The sequence below is a fragment of the Pelmatolapia mariae genome, linkage group LG1, assembly GCF_036321145.2.
Source record: "Pelmatolapia mariae isolate MD_Pm_ZW linkage group LG1, Pm_UMD_F_2, whole genome shotgun sequence".
Lineage (NCBI taxonomy): Eukaryota > Metazoa > Chordata > Actinopteri > Cichliformes > Cichlidae > Pelmatolapia > Pelmatolapia mariae.
This window is the reverse complement of record NC_086227.1, coordinates 37,265,010-37,286,572: the sequence shown is the minus strand read 5'-3', so window position 1 is coordinate 37,286,572 and position 21,563 is coordinate 37,265,010. Positions and strand designations below refer to the sequence as shown.

Below are 21,563 nucleotides of genomic sequence, written 5' to 3'. Positions count from 1 at the left end.
GTATGAAGACTGAGTAAGGATGTGTGTGATTGCTTTCAGCTTCTTAAAATGCAGGACACACATTGTATGCTGCTGTGAGGTATGAGGTATGATCAGTAGCTTCCAGATTAAATGAAGACTGTCTCTGTGGGATAGTGGCACTGAATATTCAGATGGCAGCATGAATGCTTTGGGTTTGGTCTCGAGGCCATTGTGTGTGGCATTTACATGTTTTCAGCATTCCTGTGTTGGTTCTCTTTGGGTACTCCAGCTTCTTCCCGCAGTCCAAAGACATGCATACTGGTTTGGTTGGTGATTCTAATTTTGCTATGGATTTAAAATGCATGGAATTAAATGCTATACAAATATATGGCTAAACATGAATTGTAGTCTAAATTGCTTTTTTATACAAGTACCAGTCAATTTCTATTGGGTGTTCCTGTAAAGTAAACACAAGTTCCTTTTAATATTACATTTGCATACCATATAATTTAACATTATTTCTAATATGTTCAACGGACCTTACTGGCCGTTTGAAAATTTGTAAATCAAAAAAAGAAAAAAAATAGTAATAATAACTGGAAAAAGAGTGGGGCTAGCACTGGTCATTTTCCCACTGATTTTAAATTCAACTGTTTCATTTATACTAATTTCCAGCTTGTGCTAGCATCAAAACAGCATGGATAGTAAATCTCTTTCTCAGAACAAAAGATCGAAGAAACTGCCACAGAGATTTCATCTTTTATTTAAAAAAAAAAAAAAATTAAGAAAAGATTGTTATTTCAAGGTGTAAAGCTTTATATTTGCTGTTCTGTTCTGGGATGTGTCTGCCCTTCCATGTAAAACGCGGGGAGAGCGGGACCCAGACTTTCAGGACTGAACGCAGAAGGCATCAGTGACAAAAGATATGACACTGATTAAGTCAGACACAACATAAAAGGAAAAGCTGGGATGGGGAGGCTAAACAGCTAGTACAGCTAAATAACAAATAAAAAAAAGATTGAATTCATAGAAAGGTATCAGGTGAGCCATCAGCTAAAGTAATTTGACACTGGATTTACTGGATTCTACTCAAAAATAGCATCAAGATTTAGCATAATAGGCATCTTTCTTGAAAACAAGCACACAAAACCAGTGATTACACAATTGGTACTTTTCTTTAGTTGACACTTAAAACCTATGAGGCTAAGATTTAAAATATTCTTACAAAAACAGGGTCAGTGACACATGTGTGGACCCTTCTGAAATCACTTTTGCATTTAAGGAGATTAAAATTCCCTGGGCCTGCACAGCTTCATGCTCCCTAAATATGTCGTTGCGTGTGTGTTTGTCTCAACCAGAGAGCTAAAAGACCGCGACCGTAACCACTGCTCTCAGATGATTGTGGGACTTGGAACATCACTGTGGCCGAGGGGCAAATACATCAGAGTGTGGGAGACACAGACAGTGGGAGACAGTGAGTGTGTGAAAAAGCTCTGGGATTGTATACTATTACATCACCACTTCCTGTGTCATGAAAACCTCAACAGGGCATGCACGATTACCTCTTGCTCACATACACAGACACAACAGCCATCCATCTATTGTAAACATATCACCACTAAACTTTATCCCAGCCGTCTTCCTCTCATGTTAGTCAGTTGTTTAAAACTCAAATGGGTCAAATTCTAAAGACATTGGATCGGCCATGTATCAGCTGAGCGTGTGCATAATCATGTAATTAGAATGGTTTTGTGTTCCTTTTATAGAATATCATAACAGAAATTTCAAGCTCCACTTCACCTTGACACTTTGTCTTTCTCTCTTCCTTTATAGCCTCCCTTCCTTCCTTTTTCCTTTATTGCTTCTTTTTTTGTGGATGTAGCAAAACCGAATGTGGTTAGACTGCTGAGCTGCTGCCTGGATTTCATGTTCTATCGAGAGTGGACGTGCACTCTAAGCAAAACCATTCATTATAATAGAAACCCTTTGAAAATAGCTTAGTGATAACTAACTAATCACTGTCATACAACAGTTTCTGCATCTGTCTATTTTGCTCATGAAGTTAAACAATCAGTTGTTTTTGGACTTACAGAACAGGATGATGTTGAAGCAAAATGTTGAAGCCAAATCACAAAATAAGTGTAGCTTTCTTTAAATTAATGGTGATTAACGTTCAAAGAACAACTGCATGTTTTTTTAATTGATTGGTTTTATTTTCTTTCCTTTTTCTCCATCCTTAGCGGTTTTGAATAAAAAGGTTCATCTGCTTTGAGTTAATTAGCGGTGACAATTAATTAATTTGCGGTATCCCTGTTTCCATGTTATACTGATTGTCATGGAACATCTAGTTATCAGAAAGCACTGTTAGTGGTGGACAGGGTAAGCAGTTGTTTTGGGTGTTTTTCCTCTGTTAAAAAAATCCTTTTTACAGTAAATGTGTGTTGCGAAAGCATATATATAAGTGTCCATTCTGAGCTTCAAAAGTGTATGTTCTTAATACAATACAAATTACAAGAAGTTGGGACACTGTGTAAAATGTAAAAACAAGTTTGCAAACCTCATAAACCAACATTTTATTCACAATAGAACACAGAAAACAAATGTTTTCAGTGTTTCCCAAAAGTGTGTACATGGCCATGTTTACCACAGCATAGCATTCTCTCTTCTTTTAACAACAGTCTGTAGACATCTGAGTATTGAAGGGACCAGTTGCTGAAGTTTTGGGACAGGAAAGTTGTCCGGTTCTTGTCACATAATTTATTTAATTTAATTTATTTATTTAGGACAGTGCATGTTAATGAACATAAATGTAAAAAAAATTATATGAATGTAAATATGCCAGATTGTAGCCAAGGGCTAATTTCCATCTGTTGTCCTTAAACATAAAAAAATAGACATAATACTTCATAAAAATTCATAATTCATTCATAATAAAAACTCCATCACCAAACTCACACATACTCACCATTCTGTTCCCAAATAAAACATTAAAACTATACAACTTATACATGATCACACACTTGATTTGTCCATAACCAGTTATTAACCTTTGCCTTAAACAAATTGAATGTAGAGCATTCTCTAATGGATTGAGGAAGACTGTTCCACAGATGGCCACCCTGGACAGAAAGGACGTTCTGCCCAAATGCTGTCCGTCTGTGGGGTATAAACAAGTCTCCTCGGGTTGTAGCTCGAGTGGTCCTGTCTGAGCTTTCTTTGCTAAAAGGTTGTAGCTGCTCAACAGTCCAAACAAACAACAATACTAATTTAGGATCATCTGTCAACTTAACCTGCTTAATTTGGACTGCTAAAGAAAGCCAGTGCACCTAGAAAATATCCACGCAGGCACAGGTAGAACATGAAAACACCAAAAAGAAAAGCCTTAGTGCATTGATACTATGAAGTGAAATACTTTTAATTAGACTGTCCATGGTGAAACCCACTTTTTAACTAGAGCCTAGGCAAGCATATAGGGTAAGATTCATGGCTGTCGATTGGATAAGTGGAGGAAAATGGATGGAGAGATTATGCCAGTTCTCCTGATCTTTGCAAGGACTCATAACTTTTTGACTTTCTAAACACAGAGTAAATTGCTGCAATTGAAACAGTGAGTTAGAAAGTCAACGTCTGGGGTCCTGACCAGAATTTCCCGTCCTTACACGCAGTGCATTCCAGTTCAAATGCATTCTGGCTACTGGAAATACTCGGTTTGGTTTTGGCGACAGTGCTGCCTGGATAGAGCATGCAGGAAGTCAGCTACACTGCACTTACTCATAGTGAAATCACCAAGCATAAAAACTGTTTAATCTTCAATGCAATTAAAGTAGACATTTGTATTCTTGGACATTTTAAGTTCAGGGCTGTAGAGTTTGAGCTTTACTTTTATCATCAATCTGATGATTCCTCCATTGACTTCTTTTTCTTTGCATGCTGGAAAATCACTCAAAAAAATCCAAGTTAAGTAGGATTTAGACCGTGGTGTCATCTACAGACAAGTTCTAAAAAATGCATGAGACTGACAAGACTTTGCATGAGTCTATACGTTAAATAACTAAAATATCAAAATGGTGAGCTGTATTTATTAAAAAAAAAAAAAAAACAGAATAATATCATCCTTGTGGACAACTGTGGGCACTACACACACATGCTACTACTTTTTATTCCACTTAGAGAATGTATTTACAGTTGGTCTCTTCGGAGGATACACAGATATCTTCAGAGAGCCTTATGAACACTCTCTGACGACAATAATTATGTTACTTGGACTCTAGTGGACCCTTGTATGCTTGGGGATGTTGAAAGTACAACTCCTCCTGCAGAAAAAGACATTTGTGGCCAGCCACAGAAGTTCCTACAAAACAAACATATTGGTAATTCAGTATGATCAGGATACATTAAGAAGGCCATTTGGTTTGAATTTCATTAAAGTGGACAAGAACAATAAGTGGCATGAACCCATAATATGATTATATGATTCTTAGGTGTACATTTGATGGATACAGTTTCCTGTTTATTTTTTTTTTTAGCTGAATTAAAACTTACTTTTTGATAGTTGTGCAAATATTAAAAGGTAGACAAACTGTGCTTTAATCTTTCAGCAATATATATTTTTCTTTTCACTCTTTTTTTTTCTAGTAATCCTTCATTTAATCCAGTTCTGATTCTAGACTCTGGGGTACTATCAACAGTCCTCTGGCCTAGTTCTCATAGCACCAGTCCATCCAGTCTGCCCAGCATTCTATTGAGAGCTCCACTCCACCACTCCACTATAGTGGACGGGAAGCTTACTGTCTCCTCTCATTCTTTTGTTCCCTTTGTCTCCCCCACAGCAAGACAAAAAAACAGAGGAAATCCAGCAAGAGAGACAGAGGGAGAAAGGGAACGGGTGGAGGCAGGCAGAGAGGGATGTAAGGATTAGCATGAGGTTTTTTTTTTTTTTGGTTTTTTTTTGGTCGTATCACCGAGCCAGTTCACACTTTAAAAGAGAAATGCAAGAATCAAACAATAGAAGCTAATTTCACAGTGCTCCATATGCATAATCATCTGCTTTCATAACGAGGATCAAACTCATTATTATCAAGGTTGGGGACGGATGTATAACCCACAGAAAGAGTGTTATATATCATATCTCTTCCAGAAAGAATGGTGAAGTGTTTAGTCTCCTTTTAGTCAACAGTACCAGTGCATTAACTGGGATTTAGTTACATAGGTAAAGCTTCACGTTCCTGCTCAGTGTGGCTAGATACAGTTTAGTGGCTAGTGAATTCAATTATGTTACATTACAGTCTTTTCCAATTTGGGCCTTTCTAATATATTAATTTTACCAGCAAATTAGACCTTGTATATTCCTGTAAAACTACAATATTTTCCTGTTTCATTATTTTTACTCATAGAGATTTGGTTTATTGTATCATCAATAAAATATCAGTCACTCTTTGAATTTGATGGTGGCTCACTTTGCTTTTTAGAATTTAAATTTTCATGTTGAGAAGATTACTCCTCTGGTTATCCAGGTGAGGTGGTCCTGCTGGCTTTATCAAGCAATGATGTCCCGCTCAGTCTAGACTGCACCTGAGTACAAAGTGGCTCAGAATTAGCTGCCAATTCTGAAGTTTGGGAATGAGTTAAGTGAAGCTGGAGAGTAACAAAAGTACTGAGCCTTAAGGCAATAGAATCAGTTAAATGGTTGATCTACCGTCACCTAAGACCAATGTTCCCTCTAATTTTTCATGTGTCTGAGCGAACACACAAACTCCCTGAGCGGTCCCTTGGACCACTGTGAGCGACATCAGACATGTGCACTGTGGTCACGCCAGCATCGAATCCATCCAAGTTACATGGTTTATTAAAATAATCAAATTACAGCATTTACATTTATGTTAGACTACTTTTAATTAACTGCTTTAGCCCACTTACAATGAAAATTTAAAAAATTTTGTTCATGACCTGTGTGGTATGTTAACACTATTGGAAGTAAAAATAACTTGAACTCCAATTTTGAAAACACAACTTTCTTTCTTTCTTTCTTTTTTTTTTTTTTTAAATAAAGCTCTGACTTGTATTATGAGTATGAGTCTGTGGTCTGGGAGAGAGTCCTGTAACTCTCTGTCTGCAAAATACAGTATATAATGACCAATGTTGGGCAATTAATTATATAGTTACTTCTTCAAAAAAGTAACTGAGTTATGCAAACAACAAAGTTTTTTGCAGCTGTTTACCTAAAAATGCAGTCAATGCGTTTTTTTAAATAAACATTTCAAACTATTTACAGAACAATCAGCTGTTCTGCATCAAATTTGATGCCACACAAATTATTTGTGCCACTCCAAAAAATAATTTCTGTCCTCTATGAGATAAAGGAGAACAACAGCCTGATACCTGCAGGCCTGACAACAGGAGATGTATCACTCCTGTAACACCTGTAACATTCAGCAGTCGCCTCATTGTTCTGACACACCAACAAAACTATTGACTACACTACACACTAACTACACAAGATTTGTGCTAAACGTCGCAAATCTCTCACATCTCAAAACACCGCCGTCACTCCTAAAACTTCCTCCCGTTTCTTAACAACTAGATGCCACGTTGCCATATCATTTTTTGATTGGTCGACATGGTACTTTTTTCGACCAATAGGAAAGGGTGGGGGGGTTTTTTGGTTTTGTTTTTGCTCACAGGCTTTCGAGCGTTTTCCTTATAAAACGCCGTTTTTACCGTTTCTTCCCGCAGTAAATATAAACAACGATAGTATTCAGGAAGAAAACCAAACATCAACACAATTTAAAAACTGGTATTAAGTCCACACTTTTTCCATCAATTGTTCCGTCTGTCCTGCTCACATCTCCAATGGTTGTACACGTTGTCATTAACGTGGCTTCACTCCACATCAGCCACGCCGCTTTGCTAGCTAAAACACCGGTGTCGGCACATAAGGACGCTGTCATAGCCTGTCAACGACGTTGATTGGCTGCGTATATACGAATGTGAATCGCATCATTGGCTGGACTATGGGTAAGGTGGCATCGTTCTAATCCCATACAGGAGCAGCCAGTCACTTACTGACTAACACTGCAAAACAGAATTGTTAAAGTTTTAATTTTAATTTCAATTCAGGTTAGATTTTTTTTTGTGCGCAACGCAGATTTTCTGTGCGCAGAGACCGTGCCAGCAGTGCGCAATTGCACACGTGCGCAGCTTAGAGGGAACATTGCCTAAGACCACGAGGTGTGGGTACTGACTAAAAGAATAAGATACCATCATGACAAAGCTTTCTCCAAACAATTTTTAGAGGAAATACTCAGTGACGAGAAGTAAGTAGACTCCAGAGTAGAGCTGCTGCTAGGGTTTTCTCAGATACCAATGAGCGCTAAAAACAATCAGATTACGTACTCATTTGCAACAGTATCAATATCCTTCAGTCAACACACGACTTCACGCCACACCACTGCAGACAGACACAACTGCTAGTTGATGTTCAAAATGCTGAACAGTCTTTATAAGGAATTTCAAGGGTTCAGTAAAGTAAAGTAAAAAGTAAAGTAAATTAATGGCTGGCTAAATGAATAAATACTTAGCGTAAATCAACAAATGTCTTATATATTCATATTTAAACATATTTCATCTGTGCTTTTGTGCAACCAATTTTTTGTGTTATTTAAATGTTGCGTTAAATTACTGGTTAGTTTGTATGGGATATAACAAAGTTAGCTTGTTGTGAATTGAATGTGAATTTATTTGATTTTTATTCGTGCACAGTGGCTGTGGTTCCTTATGGCCAGTCTGGGTTTACATCAGTGAAGTAAACTCATTTAGATTTAAGATGATGATGCTTCGATTAATTCACTCAACATATCAACAGTACTGTCTAGTATAAAGACCTTATACTGTTAGTGTAGGAAATGGAAATCAGCCATGATGGCTCGTGAAACTGCTGACATCTTGTTGAATTTATTACACTGCAGTCTTGGGGTTCTTCCACATGCCAGATTCCACTTTAACCCCTGACTGTACTCATTTTACTGTTCATGTGTGGAGGCCTTCACAGCTGCACATTCATTAGAATTAGAATTAAGATTGGAATCATATTTTTATTCTCGTGTACTAATATTATTTTATTAATATAGTAATATAGTACAAGGTTCAGTTACCTTTGCATAAAATAGATGGTGGAATTTTCCTTCAACAAGCTACTTTCTTACTCTGAGTACATTTTTACTCGACTGAAAAAAACATACTTACTACTTAGTACTTACAGATACTTGTGTTAAAAAATACTTTAAGTCTATTTAAGTACAGAATGTCTGTACTTTTTCCACCTCTGCCTATGAAGTGCATTTGCACTGGACATATGCATTTTGTGGTTTCAGTTAGAGAAGCTAGTAGTTGAACTAAAAATCGATGAACTAAACAGGGGAAAATGTCACGTATGTAATATCAGTTTTAAACCTTCTGAATAAACCGGTACTACGCACATCCTCCACCACATCACCTGGCAGTTGGTTTTGGAGAAAAAAGAATCAGCGCAGCAATGATGAAGCTGCCTCACTGCATAATTGATGAAGTGCAGCAGCTAATTCCAATCTAAACACAGTGATGAAGGAAAGAGGAAACCATCTGTGTGTTGTTGTGTCACTCTGCTGTTAGGCCAGAGATCACAGACTCCCTACGAGTGAAACATCTGGGATGTCTGCATCATACACTGCACTGATGAATGTCATGTAATATGCCAAACAGGGGTAGATATGAACATAATCGATCACATAATCACATAATCAATAATCACATAATCGATCAAGTGTATCATAATAGGAATGAAAGACGAGAATCAAAGAATATTAGCATTATTACAATAGGATACAGCTAAAAATATTTAACCGGTGCTTTAGCAGGATCATGACATTACACTATTTCAGGACCGTTACATGGTATTATTTGTGACTACAGATAAATCTTTTTCCTTTAACTGACTAACATCCACCAAATCACTAGAGAGCCATCACTGGTTCGGCATTGGCTGTCAGTTTGGCAATGTCCAACCCTCAGTACAGAATTTCCACCTACATGAAGCAACCCAACAGGAAACACAAAAAGTGTAATTTCAAAATTAAGATATTATGCTAAATTTCTACAAATGTGTCTCTTTATTATGGGAGTGAGTAACATTGATATCATCATAATAAGTTGAGCAAGAGGTTTCCGTTTGGACGTCCAAATACCTGCCAGTGTTTTATGACCATACAGACACTTTCCTGGAGAATTTACATTAAAATGCATCAACTGTGCACTCGAAGAAGTATCACATTAATGACTGGTTTCAGTTGTGAGTGTCAAGTAATCAAGGTTTAACCCTAGACTGCAGAGATGCTGCACTACACAAAAATACCACCATAGAAAACACTCAACTGACCTCATTTAGTAGTAAATCATTGTAACTGTGAGAAGTAAGCAAAGTTTAACTGGTAAGATGCTGAAACCCAAAGCTTAGAGACATTATCTACTAGTTGAGATTGTTGAGACTTGCCAATGTGCCCTTATCTGTGTTCAGTCTGTGTCAGTATCTATTGAAGTGTCAGCAAGTGCTCTAACAATAATCTACTGAAGAAGATAGGGTTCAATTCAGTTCAATTCCATTTATTTATATAGCCCAATATCACAACGAGAGCTTGCTTGAGGTGCTTTATAGTGTAAGCTAGACGTTACAATAATACAGAGAAACCCCAACAAATAAATGAGAGCCTATGAGCAAGGATTCTGGCAAACGTGGGAAGGAAAAACTCCCCTTTAACAGGAAGAAACCTCCAGCGGAACCAGGCTCAGGGAGGGGCAGTCATCAGTTGTGACTGGTTAGGGTGGGGATTGGAAATTTACAGTCAAATTGAAAATTTGGATTTGCACTAATTAACAAGTATAATAGCAAAAACTACTCCGAGCGTAGCAGCAATTGCACCAGCACCTATATGCTATATGCAAACATATACTTTAGATCATGATGTTGTCTGACTGCATTTATTTGATGTGTCACCTGTCCTATTTTTCATCTTGCTTGTTCAGAACATCTGCTGTTGGCACTTGTCAAGGACAGCAGCCCCATATTTTGAAAGGTGGTAAGTGAAGTGACATTTTACATTAATGACACTGATTCATATATATTTCTGCTGCTAGTTATGGTAGCAACACTATAATGACTTAAAATGACAAAATCAGTTTTTTAAAAATATAAATAACAGTATATACTAATCTATATGACCTACAAAGTGGAGCTGGGGTGGTTGATGCAGTTAAGCAGAGGAGGTTATGGGAAAGAGTCCAGCAAGTCAGAACCACACTGCCATTAATTTGGGAAAAAGTCCAATCAAAGAAAAAAAATTCATCAGCTAGCCAGTAAACAAGAAAACTGACTTGTGATGTGGATTTCAGCCTTAATTTTCAGGCCAAGTAATGATTCACACACACTTTAAGCATAAATATTCAGTCCTGAATCATAAAAGGCACACAGAGATGCACACATTTTACACCCTGCACAGTGATAAAAGATGAGACTGAGGTGCATTATCATTCATTGGATGGCATGTTCACAAGGAGCCATCAATCATCCAAACTCTTGGCTTTTTTTCCCTTTTCCTTTACTGGGCTGAAGGTTATTATTTTCTGCACTGCTCCACTCTTGTCAAAGGATTGTCACTGGATGCTGAAGGTGTGCCCATCAGGCTTCTAAGACTAAGTGCAGCTGTTATCGTCACTCCCCTCATGTACAGAGATGAGAGGTGGAACTTGATTTTAATGCCTCATAATATTATGTATTACCACTGTATCACATGGCAGTATCAGTGGTTAATTATATTAGTGGGCCATATTGCCGCTGTGTGGAGATCAAAATAGAGCCAAATATAAAACTGCACTTAAAAGTTCTTAAAAGTTAAGGACTGGCTGACCTTCACATATTAAAGAAATTATGACTTCAGTTTCCCTTTACTTAGTTGAGCTATTCTTGTTTTAATGCATTACTGTAATACTATTGCAGTTGAATATAGCTAATGCTATATATCAGCTGAGGATACGAAACACAATAGATTCTACCAATTAACTGTTTACAAGAAATACCACATATGTCTTGTTGTGAAAGGACACTGAATTTAATAGTGGAGGAAGATGGATGGCTGGCTGGATGGATGGATGGAAAACCTACCTTGGAATATTATCCCAAGTGACAACCTCAGGCTAGCTAAGATGTGAATAGAGTGAAAAGCTGTGCAAAGCCAACCCCTTTTCATCCTACGGCATAGAAAGCAGGGATGTCACCGGGACACACAGTTATGGTACCATTCGATAGCTGCCACAGCACCTGTGCTCCTTTGGCTAACATTAAATGCTTATGCTAAAGTCTTGGCACTGTATCAGCAGTAGCCTTGATAAATATGATTTAACATTCTGATCTTCCACTATATCAATGTTTTAAAATGTATTTTCAATATAGGAGTTTATGTTTGTTTTGATGATCATTTTGTTTAGCTGTTGAGCTGGGTAATGAGCATCATGTAATTCTTCAGGTATTTAGAGCCTTCGACCAGATTTCTGGTGTTGTGACATCCCACATACAAAGTCTGCATAAAGAGGTTTCAGATAGTGGCACGTGCTTGCAAGTTTGTCAGCAGGAGTTCCTGACTGATGTCCAACTAAGACCTGATTTGTTTCTATCTTCCACTTGCTAGTTAAGTTTAGGCACTAAAAATGTTCAGGTTTAGAAAAAGATTGCAGTTGGCGTTAAAATCTATCTGTTCATAACACTAACCCTTCATATTAAAAAATGATGAGAGCAACTGTGGGTGTGAAAGCCCCTGCTCACTAATGCCCTTCACACTAATGCCGGTATAAATCCAATGCTTGTCAAATACATGTGATTATGAAATGAAATGATGACATATAGAGCATGAAGAAAACTTTCGTTTTGAAATGAACAGGAGAATATTGATTTGCCATGTTCATTGTTATTCTCTGTGTCAGCCTCTAGTCTGTTCATAATGATCAGTGTTTTTTACAGTAAACAGCTGAGTTGTGATGAAAAGGTTTTGACAGGCCTGACAAAGGGTTCACTGAGTGAAGCTGTCTTGGCGGGCTCCCAAGCAGCCTCCACGCCTCCCAAGACCAGTCCTCCCCATTCATCTCTACCGACTCTAACGAGCCTCGGGGCCCTAACGACCTCTGAGATTTTAACAAGCTCTAATGAGGGAGATGCTCCTTTGCGTGTCCTATTGGAATATTGGCATCTTATACATAAGTATATGATGGACTGTAAGATTTTTTTCTTGTTTTCATTCTTTGTTATTTTTAATGAAAGAAACACAAAGCCTTGCTCTCAACTTTTGCTTCTTCTTGCGACTTTAAAAATCTGATTCTCTCTAAAGTACATATTTTAGGAATATCAAAGTCAATACATTCTAAAACTGCAGCTTTAGTAAGAGTACAGTCATTTCATTTTATTGGATATAGCAAAAAGTACTCTCACTATGGAATCAAGTAAATCCATGTAACTTACGCCACTGTTTTTTCCCCACAGCCTGCTTTGCCAGGTAATATTACAGACTGCTACAGCTGTCGTTGATGAGACAGAAGAGAACTGTAGGGAGGGCTACCAAAGACTGGAAATAGTTCCAAACTGCTTAGCAGCACAGCACCTAGACAAACATTCATTCATTCTAAAATAGCTTACATTTTTAAATTCCTAGCCAACTCTTAAAAATTAAATAGATGCCTCTGAAAAGTTATTACAACTGATATTGCTGGTGCCTCTCAGCTTCAGTGTTGATGGAATTTGCCAAATTCAAAGGAGTTGCTCTGAACACCAGTAAGATTCAGTATTAAAGTCCAAAGTAATTAACTTTAGATGCAATTAGGATTGGAATTATGCTCTCTGTTTTTAAACAGTGCTCTTACTATTACTGTTATTAGCAGAAAACTGAACTGTGTCAGTTAGCAATAATAATCAATCTCAACTGCCAGATGAGGACAATGAAAGAAAAAAAATCGAAATTTCCATTAATCAACCAAGTTTGTCATAAACTCTTCGAGTGAGGCATAATATTTCATCAAAAAGCAAGACTTACAGCCAAAAAGGTCCAGTATAAACAAAGTTCCAACTGAAAACAGAAATCCAAAAACACAAGGAACAAACAGGAATCAATAAAGATAAACAGAGGGAGCCAGGGAATGAAAAGATGAAAAGAAAGACATATAGCAGCAAAAAAGCAAACATGAACCTTGAAAAAAGGCAACATTACATGTACACAGAGGGCAGAAGGCAACCATGGGCAGGTGGGGTACAGCATAGCTGCACAGCCAAAGCAAACTAAGGTGTGGCAAACAACAGAAACAGTACGCAGGGAAAAGAGAAAATACTAAAGACAGAGAGAAGAAAACATAATACTACTACTACTACTAATAATAATAATAATAAAATAATATGTTAATTTGTATAGAACTTTTCAAAACCATTGTTACAAAATGCATTCCAGAGGAAAAAAGAAAAGAAAATTATAAATCAATGTGAAAATGTGAATAAGATACAATGTGATTTACATTTTTGTGAATAACTTAAATTTAACATAAAACTCAGAAACATTGAGGGAAGTAAAACTATTATAAAAATAAAAATAAACACATGAACCAAAACCAGAATTGCCAAACTGAAACTCAGCATAAGAATGTTAACATAATGAAAACGGGAATTAAACACTCAATATCACAGCAAAGTGAAGAACAGGAAGAACACAAAAACTAGTATCATGACAAAGCAAGATTAATCCTATTTGTTTTAATTCTGCTAAACTTACTCAGCTTGGATAGATTACAGAAATACAGCAATCCTTCTAATAAATCATACGATTTGCATTTCATGTATTTCCATAAAGAAAGTAGATATGCAAGTTATGTGAATTCACTTCTGGAGTATCCAGCAGTATCCCTCCAGAACTAAAAACAAAAAAAAGTTTAGCCTGTTTGTTCCAGGACAGAACTGCTAATTGTGCAAGTTAACAGACTTATTAGTGTTACAGGTCTATCATTAAGACATGGGATAACCCATATGTCATACTGATGCCCATTGTTGAAAGATCTGTGAGATATTCACTGAAAGGCAATACAGACAAGTGACTGATCATTAGGTGGTCATCCCATGCATGTTAAACTCTTGTCTCAAACATAACATCAAACATCTGCAGCATGAGCTAACATGCCGATGTTCCCCACTAAGAAGTCTTGGAAATGGTGCTGATGTCTGGGCTGCAAAAAGCTCATTGGTGTGAGTAGCAGAGGCTGCATGGACATACACGAGCTACAAGGAGAAATCTGCCTGTCGATTTTCCTCCATCTTTGGGTTGAACCCGGGCCTCTGTTCTAAACAACAGGCCTTGCATTCGGAAGTGTCCTGGACCACATGGACACAAACGCACCACAGACTGGACTAATGATTTGCTTCCACAGAGCATCTTCAGTTCTGTGGCATGGCCAAGGGTCATGGGGCATAATTGTCACCAGCTTTTAAAGGGATGGACAACAATGAACTGTCTCTGTGAGGCTACTGACCAGTTTACTTCCACTTCTGCTGGTTTGGTGGGGTTGTTGTTTTTCCTGGTCAACACGTTAATGAGGACTCAGGCAAGCACTATGTCCATTTAACACTCTCAATTCATCTGGTATTTTTGGGATTCTCTTTAAACAGAAAAAACAGGACATAAACACTGATTGAGGCAGACTATGACATACAACAAAGGTGAAAACATGACGTCTTCATCTTATCAGATTGACCCTCTGTAACCTGTGTGAACAATTCACTTGAAAGTGGCGAGACATGGCCCTCAAGGGATATACATTTGCTGACAACTACACAATGCCCTTACACACACACACACACACACACACACACACACATACACACACACACACACACACACAGAAATATGCACAGAATTAGCTGTATGAGTATATGGGAACGTTTCCCATGTATATTTCTTGTACACATTAATAAGAAGATTATTACTTTGTGGCTGTTTTATTACTATGTGCTACTTTGCAACTCCCACTGTGCACCATTATTAATTTACAGTTATCCTCAATAATTCTACATCAGATCAAAGGCAGCTTACATATATGATGCACATACAGATTGCACATGTGCACATGCATGAGGGGTGACTGACTGCCTCGGGTGGAGAACCTGCTGAGTACTGGAAGAGGAAGGGCGAAGCAAGAGGAGAAAGAGGAAGATGATGGAAATGAGGAAGAAAAAGTGCTTTCTAAACTGTGTGAATCCACTCTGCTGACGCTGGCAAACAGTGAACGCTGGGGTTGAATCTTGCAAACTGAAAACCATGCATGACACCTAAGGGCACTGGCTTATAGATCCACTTGCAGAAAACAAAATTATACAATAAACGTGAACTGGCAGGACACAGCATATTGAGAGAGTGCACAAACTTTGGGGAGAAGCCCTAACCAAACGTTCTCTGATCTGATGTACTAACCTTGAAACCTTGTGAGGCAGTATAGTATACTGATCAACCCTAATATCACACGTAAATCCAGATGTCCAAGTGTTTTAGATTTATAGAAATAAATAAGTTATCAACTCATTTTTTACCAACTCAACAGAAACTTCAATAGCTTAATATCCCATAAATACATAAAAATATATCTCGGAGCTTGACACTTACCACCTCAGTGTTTCTTAAACATAAGCACTAATTTTTGTTTCAGTTTTTATTTTTCATTCATGCAAAAGAACAATGACACTTGTAGTTGATATACTGATGCACAAACTCCTAATTCACATTTTGAGGTTTCAGTCTCTGTTCACAGCTACCCGTGGTCCATTCCTGAGCCTGTTGTTTTCCTACCAGCTGGCTTACTGGCAAGGTCACTGTCATAACATTCAGCCTCAGATTCCCTTGTCTGTCTTGGACTGTAGCTGGCAATGATAATCCTTGTTCTGCTCAGGAGATTTGCTGAGAGCCACTCAGAAATCCTCTACCTGCTCTAGGTTGCTCCAACCTCACTGAACCCAAAGAGCAGAGCAAGGACTACCATGTGTCATGTGCAGTTGGAATCCATTAGTGGGATAATATATATAAAGTGTTTCAGATCAATTTAAAACCAACAAGAAAACCAACAAAACAGAATAACCAATAAAATAGAATGAAATGTTACCCTAATACCAGTTTAAAAAGATGAGTCTTAAGCTGCTTTTTGAACGAGTCCATTGAGATCACAGATCACAGACTGGAGGGCAGTGAATTCTAGAGTGATTGCAAATGTCACCTTGAGTTTTTTGTCTAAATTTGGGGATGGATAACAATCCCTGATCAGAAGACCTGAAAGTCCTGCTGGTGACATATGGCTGCAAAGGTTTGTTAATATAATGCTTAACTGTGCAGAGACCTAATGTGAACATTCGAAGTTTGATAGGGAGCCAGTGCAGTAAAATCAGCCAACCCAGTATCACAGCAAAAGACCTGCTGTTCCATTGTGTAGTTGCCATGGTTTGCCTCTTCTAGGCATGAAATGGGTTGATCAGCAAGCGTGTGACATGACAATTTTTGGAGGATCTGGTGCAGACCATTACCTGTAGCTGTAGGCGATCCAAGGAGCACAGTGTCAGGTTTAAAGCACCACGACACCAACAGTAAAAACACTGACCTCGCTGGGAGTTTCTAAACAATGAGTGACATCAGGGTGGGTGTGCACATCTTTCATATACAGTTTGCAATTTACAGTTACTTTCACTTCATTTTCTAATTGTTTTCATAATTCATGAGTAGTTGTGAGAATACTTGAATGATGAATTTAGTCCTAGTCTTCTTATAAATTAACAGATAATGATCTAAAAATCAAACAGACTGCTATGTCAGTATGGCTTCTAATTTGCATTACATTTGCATTTTAATTAACACCATTTATAGAAGCCTGGAGTTGTACAGCTTTGTAACATTTTAGAATACTATGGATGAAAGGGTGGACTAGATCGAATTTATACAAATCCTTTGGATCAAAGTGCACATGTTCATGGATGCAGATGGGATGGTGAATATTCTTAAATATTTGACAGTGTGTGTACAGGAATCAGCAATATGCTGCTTTAGAAGTTTTTTTTCCTTTTAAACGTGCTGTATTTCATTTTAAAGAATACGATGTCTAAAACATAACGATCAATTTTATTGTAGCTCACAAATGACTGCACATTATTATATAATTATGTATCCAAGTCTTTTACTAATTCAAATCTAATCTAAATATGAATCGTGGATGTTTGTGGTACTATGCACAAATCATGTACTGGCATTTTAAAAATGCTTCCTCAGCAGTGTGTATTTTGTCGCACAAATCATGCATCAATTTAATCGCCAAAGCTGTCAAAACCAGCTTGTTTCCAAGAAAAACTATTAATTTGTTACATTTGACAAACGGCTTCTTCCTTGGTGAGCTATGAACACTGATTAAAGACACAGTGTTTCCTGTAGAATCAAAAAGAGTTTGAGGGCTGATGATTCAATGATTCTTATCCCTTCACTAATGTTCATTCAATGCCTGGTTGAGGAATTCATACAAACTATATCAGGGCAGGAGTGCTTTAGCCCAATTTGTAGTGACCCACATTTTTCTGAGTTAGGCAGTTAACATCCACAGGAGATGCATTAGAAAATAAATGAATAATAAATGAAACACTGATGCACTGAGAAGCCTTTGAGGTAGCATTCTTTGAGCAATGATTAACCCATCTCAGTGTGTACTGTACACTTATGTTTGAGCATGAGCTCTTAAGAGAAAAAAATTACAAATCCTTGGTAAAGACACATGAAAATACTGATTTATGATCACCACTGAATATGTATCCAATTACAACACTCTAAGTAGACATTCCTCAACCATTACCAAAGTATAAATACATACTGTTGCTACTGCTAACTTCTAATCACACGTCACACAAAGCTAAATATTTTCATTACTGCCATGTGTAAATTTCAGTCACTGGATCTACAATCGCTGTAAACAGATCTCTGCACATGCTTATTACTGAGTGTAAATACGAGACATGATTTATGGTGGTACTCTCGCCGTAGTCTGCTCTTAGTCTGAGTCATATTGACCAGTCTCCATGTTAAGAGCAAAATAAAAAAGAGGATTGCATTTGCTGCAAGTGCAACTGCAATATGAATTTAGCTTTTAAAAAGTGACATATATATATATATATATATATATATATATATATATATATATATATATATATATATATATCTCCATAGGTCCCTCATCCTATTCATGTAACCCCTTCCGCCAGGGTTCACAATACCTCAGGCAGCAGAAACCCAAGAAAGAGGAGGAAGGCGAGGAACCATCATGGAAGGACAGGCCCCTGCACGGTATGTACCACTGGCAGATAGAGGAGGTGGCTGATACCCAGAAATCCTACCAGTGGCTGGACAAAGCTGGACTGAAAGACAGCACAGAGGCACTAATCATGGCAGCACAAGAACAAGCTCTGAGTACAAGATCCATAGAGGCTGAGGTCTATCACACCAGGCAAGACCCCAGGTGCAGGCTGTGTAAAGATGCCCCTGAGACAATCCAGCACATAACAGCAGGGCGCAAGATGCTAGCAGGCAGGGCATACATGGAACGCCATAACCAAGTGGCCGGCATAGTGTACAGGAACATCTGTGCCGAGTATGGCTTGGAAGTTCCGAGGTCAAAATGGGAGACGCCCCCAAGGGTGGTGGAGAATGACCGAGCTAAGATCCTGTGGGACTTCCAGATACAGACGGACAAAATGGTGGTGGCTAACCAACCGGACATAGTGGTGGTAGACAAACAGAAGAAGACGGCCGTAGTGATCGATGTAGCGGTTCCGAATGACAGCAATATCAGGAAGAAGGAACACGAGAAGCTGGAGAAATACCAAGGGCTCAGAGAAGAGCTCGAGAGGATGTGGAGGGTGAAGGTAACGGTGGTCCCCGTGGTAATCGGAGCACTAGGTGCGGTGACTCCCAAGCTAGGCGAGTGGCTCCAGCAGATCCCAGGAACAACATCGGAGATCTCTGTCCAGAAGAGCGCAGTCCTAGGAACAGCTAAGATACTGCGCAGGACCCTCAAGCTCCCAGGCCTCTGGTAGAGGACCCGAGCTTGAAGGATAAACCGCCCGCAGGGGCGAGCTGGGTGTTTATATATATATATATATATATATATATATATATATATATATATATGGATAGATAAAAATTGTAATTCTTGTAGCAAACTATCTGCATGTTTATATATTTAGGTATTCTAGTCCCTTCTCAATATTCTTGGCATTAATTACTTTTAGATGTACACACTAAAAACAGAAAATTCTTCTCTTTCTGCTGCTTTATCATTAAACACTATTAATAGTAAATCACAGGAATGCTTCTTTTTATTGTCCATAATGTTCTAGTCACTATTGACTGGATTTTGCCAGTCATGTCATTTCTCCATGCACCTGTATTATTTGAATTACATTAAGTAGAACTGATCCATTGGAAGTACTCTTTGATCGTGGGTTGGTATTGATATCATATCCCTTTCTGTCACTTCGACATGTCTCGCCCACAACAGAAAGTCAATAATTTATGCTTACAACACAATGAGTGTGCTGCATTGGCTGTGACCTCTAGCATGTGAAGCCATACAGATAGCAATGAAATGTGCAACAGAAAAACCTTTACGTGTTTTACATTCACGCATGTAAACTGGTATTTAGTGGAACATACAGAGAAGGGTGCGTGTCATCAGGTGACAGGCAGACAGAAAAGCATGCAGAGCTGCATGGGCGTCTGACAAGCAGGCATACACCCGAGACTGCATCTCCAACCATTTCATCCAAAGCATCTTACAGCAGCACCGGTGCACATTCAGCTTGGGTGGGTACCGAACCACTCCACGGTTGCTGCAGAATCACTGACTGACAGACAGGCCGTGGTATGGGCAGACAGACACGCGGACAGAGAGGCTAGGTATCTGCGCGGCTTCTCGTGCTTTTGTGATTTCTCGCTGGATCAGCCTGACAGAAAATCAATGACGCTGCACTCTCACGGAGACGCAGAGTAACCAGAAAAGCAAGGACGACGGAAGCTTAACATGCAACAGTCGAGCGCGCACCTTTTCTAACACAGTCGCCGCAGGTCTTAGGTTGGGGACAGTCTGGTGAAGATTCAGGCGTGTGCATGTGAGGGAATGTGTCAGTCACGACAGGGGTACACATCTGATTATATTTGCCAATTATGCATGCCACTCCACGGAGTCGTTGAGATGAATGGAGTCCCAGGCTAACATGGGCACTTCCACAGGGCTTTGATATGAGACCCAGCTGGTCTTCACATTTAGCACAAATTGATTGCAAAATTATCCATATGCATAAACCCGATCAGACTGAGTGAAAACAGATGTGATGGTGCCTGGTTGTTGTGGTGGTGCTGAGATTTGAGAATTGCATTAAAAAAAATAAAATAAATGAAAATAAAATAAAAGAATGGATTGACGTTTGCATGCGCAGCCAATATTCCGGGCGTGAGGAAGGCGGTGGGGGTCGGATCGCACCAATAACCCACCGGGCCGCCGCATCACTGTCAGTAAAAGGCTGCCATCATCCATTCATTCACCTCATTGTTAAATAGAAGACAAATCAGCATTAGCTTTCAAGGAGCGGCGTGTGTCCAGGTATTTTAACCGTGTAGCCCATCTGAGAGCACCAGCTGGGATTAGGCTGCAGAACACCGCTATTTTCAGGGAGGGAGCACATGTGTTTAACCGTGGCAACAAATTCTTATAAATAAACTTTCATTTACCTTCATGTCGTTGACAATCGCCTGGAACAGACCACCGAGGGCCCCGCATTCCTTCTCCACCGTCTCCATGTTTGCCAAATCCACCATTCGCCGGAATTTTTAGAAGCGCGCACCAATTGCGCGCTACCAACACCCAGCAGGGAAAAATATACAAAAAAATTATTTCCACAAAATCACGACCGGTCTCTGAAAACCGGGAGACCGACAATAACGGGAGGGATGCAGGAAGAACGGGAGGAGGAGGAGGGGTGGGAAAAAAAGAACGATGCCGAAACAAACGGCTTCGTTGCGGTGTCTTCCAGAAGAAGGTAAGATTGGGTTTGAGAGAGGAAAGACACAAAATCTCTCTCTCTCTCTCTGTCTGTCTCTTGCGCTCTCTCACTCCCTCCCACTCAGGCGGTGAGATGGTACCGGGGCGACCACGCTCATCTTGGCGCAGCCAGCGCAACGCGGGGACGCATGTGAACGCAGCGGAGAAGCACAGGGATGTGGTGTGTCAGAGCCTGTGTCTGTGCGTTCGTGCATGCATGTGCTCGTAGGTAAAATAACGACAGGCTGTGATTGGTGCACAGGCGGTGGGCTCAGCGGTGCAGGGAGAGCAGCCAGTAATACGATCCGTTCAACTGCAAGCGAGTCACAAAAAGGGGAGGCTGGACAATCCTGGACCGTGTGTCACATGGCCGCACGCAGGCACATATACATGCATGTAGACACACACACACACACACACACACACACACTACAGCATGG

At 39.1% G+C, this 21,563-nt stretch overlaps 1 protein-coding gene across 3 annotated transcripts in view; it reads right to left on the bottom strand.

Moving 5' to 3' along the window:
* The window catches only part of LOC134631731 (protein MTSS 2), an 81,629-nt gene extending 60,280 nt beyond the window's left edge, over positions 1 to 21,349 (bottom strand). The window contains exon 1 of one of the 3 annotated variants that reach the window (XM_063480289.1): positions 20,814 to 21,349. In XM_063480289.1, the coding sequence (XP_063336359.1) occupies positions 20,814 to 20,900 (87 nt within the window). In that variant the 5' untranslated portion in view covers positions 20,901 to 21,349. The remainder of the gene's footprint in view (positions 1 to 20,813) is intronic. The other 2 variants (XM_063480301.1, XM_063480295.1) reach the window with 2 other exon arrangements.
* Between the last annotated feature and the right edge of the window lie 214 nt (positions 21,350 to 21,563).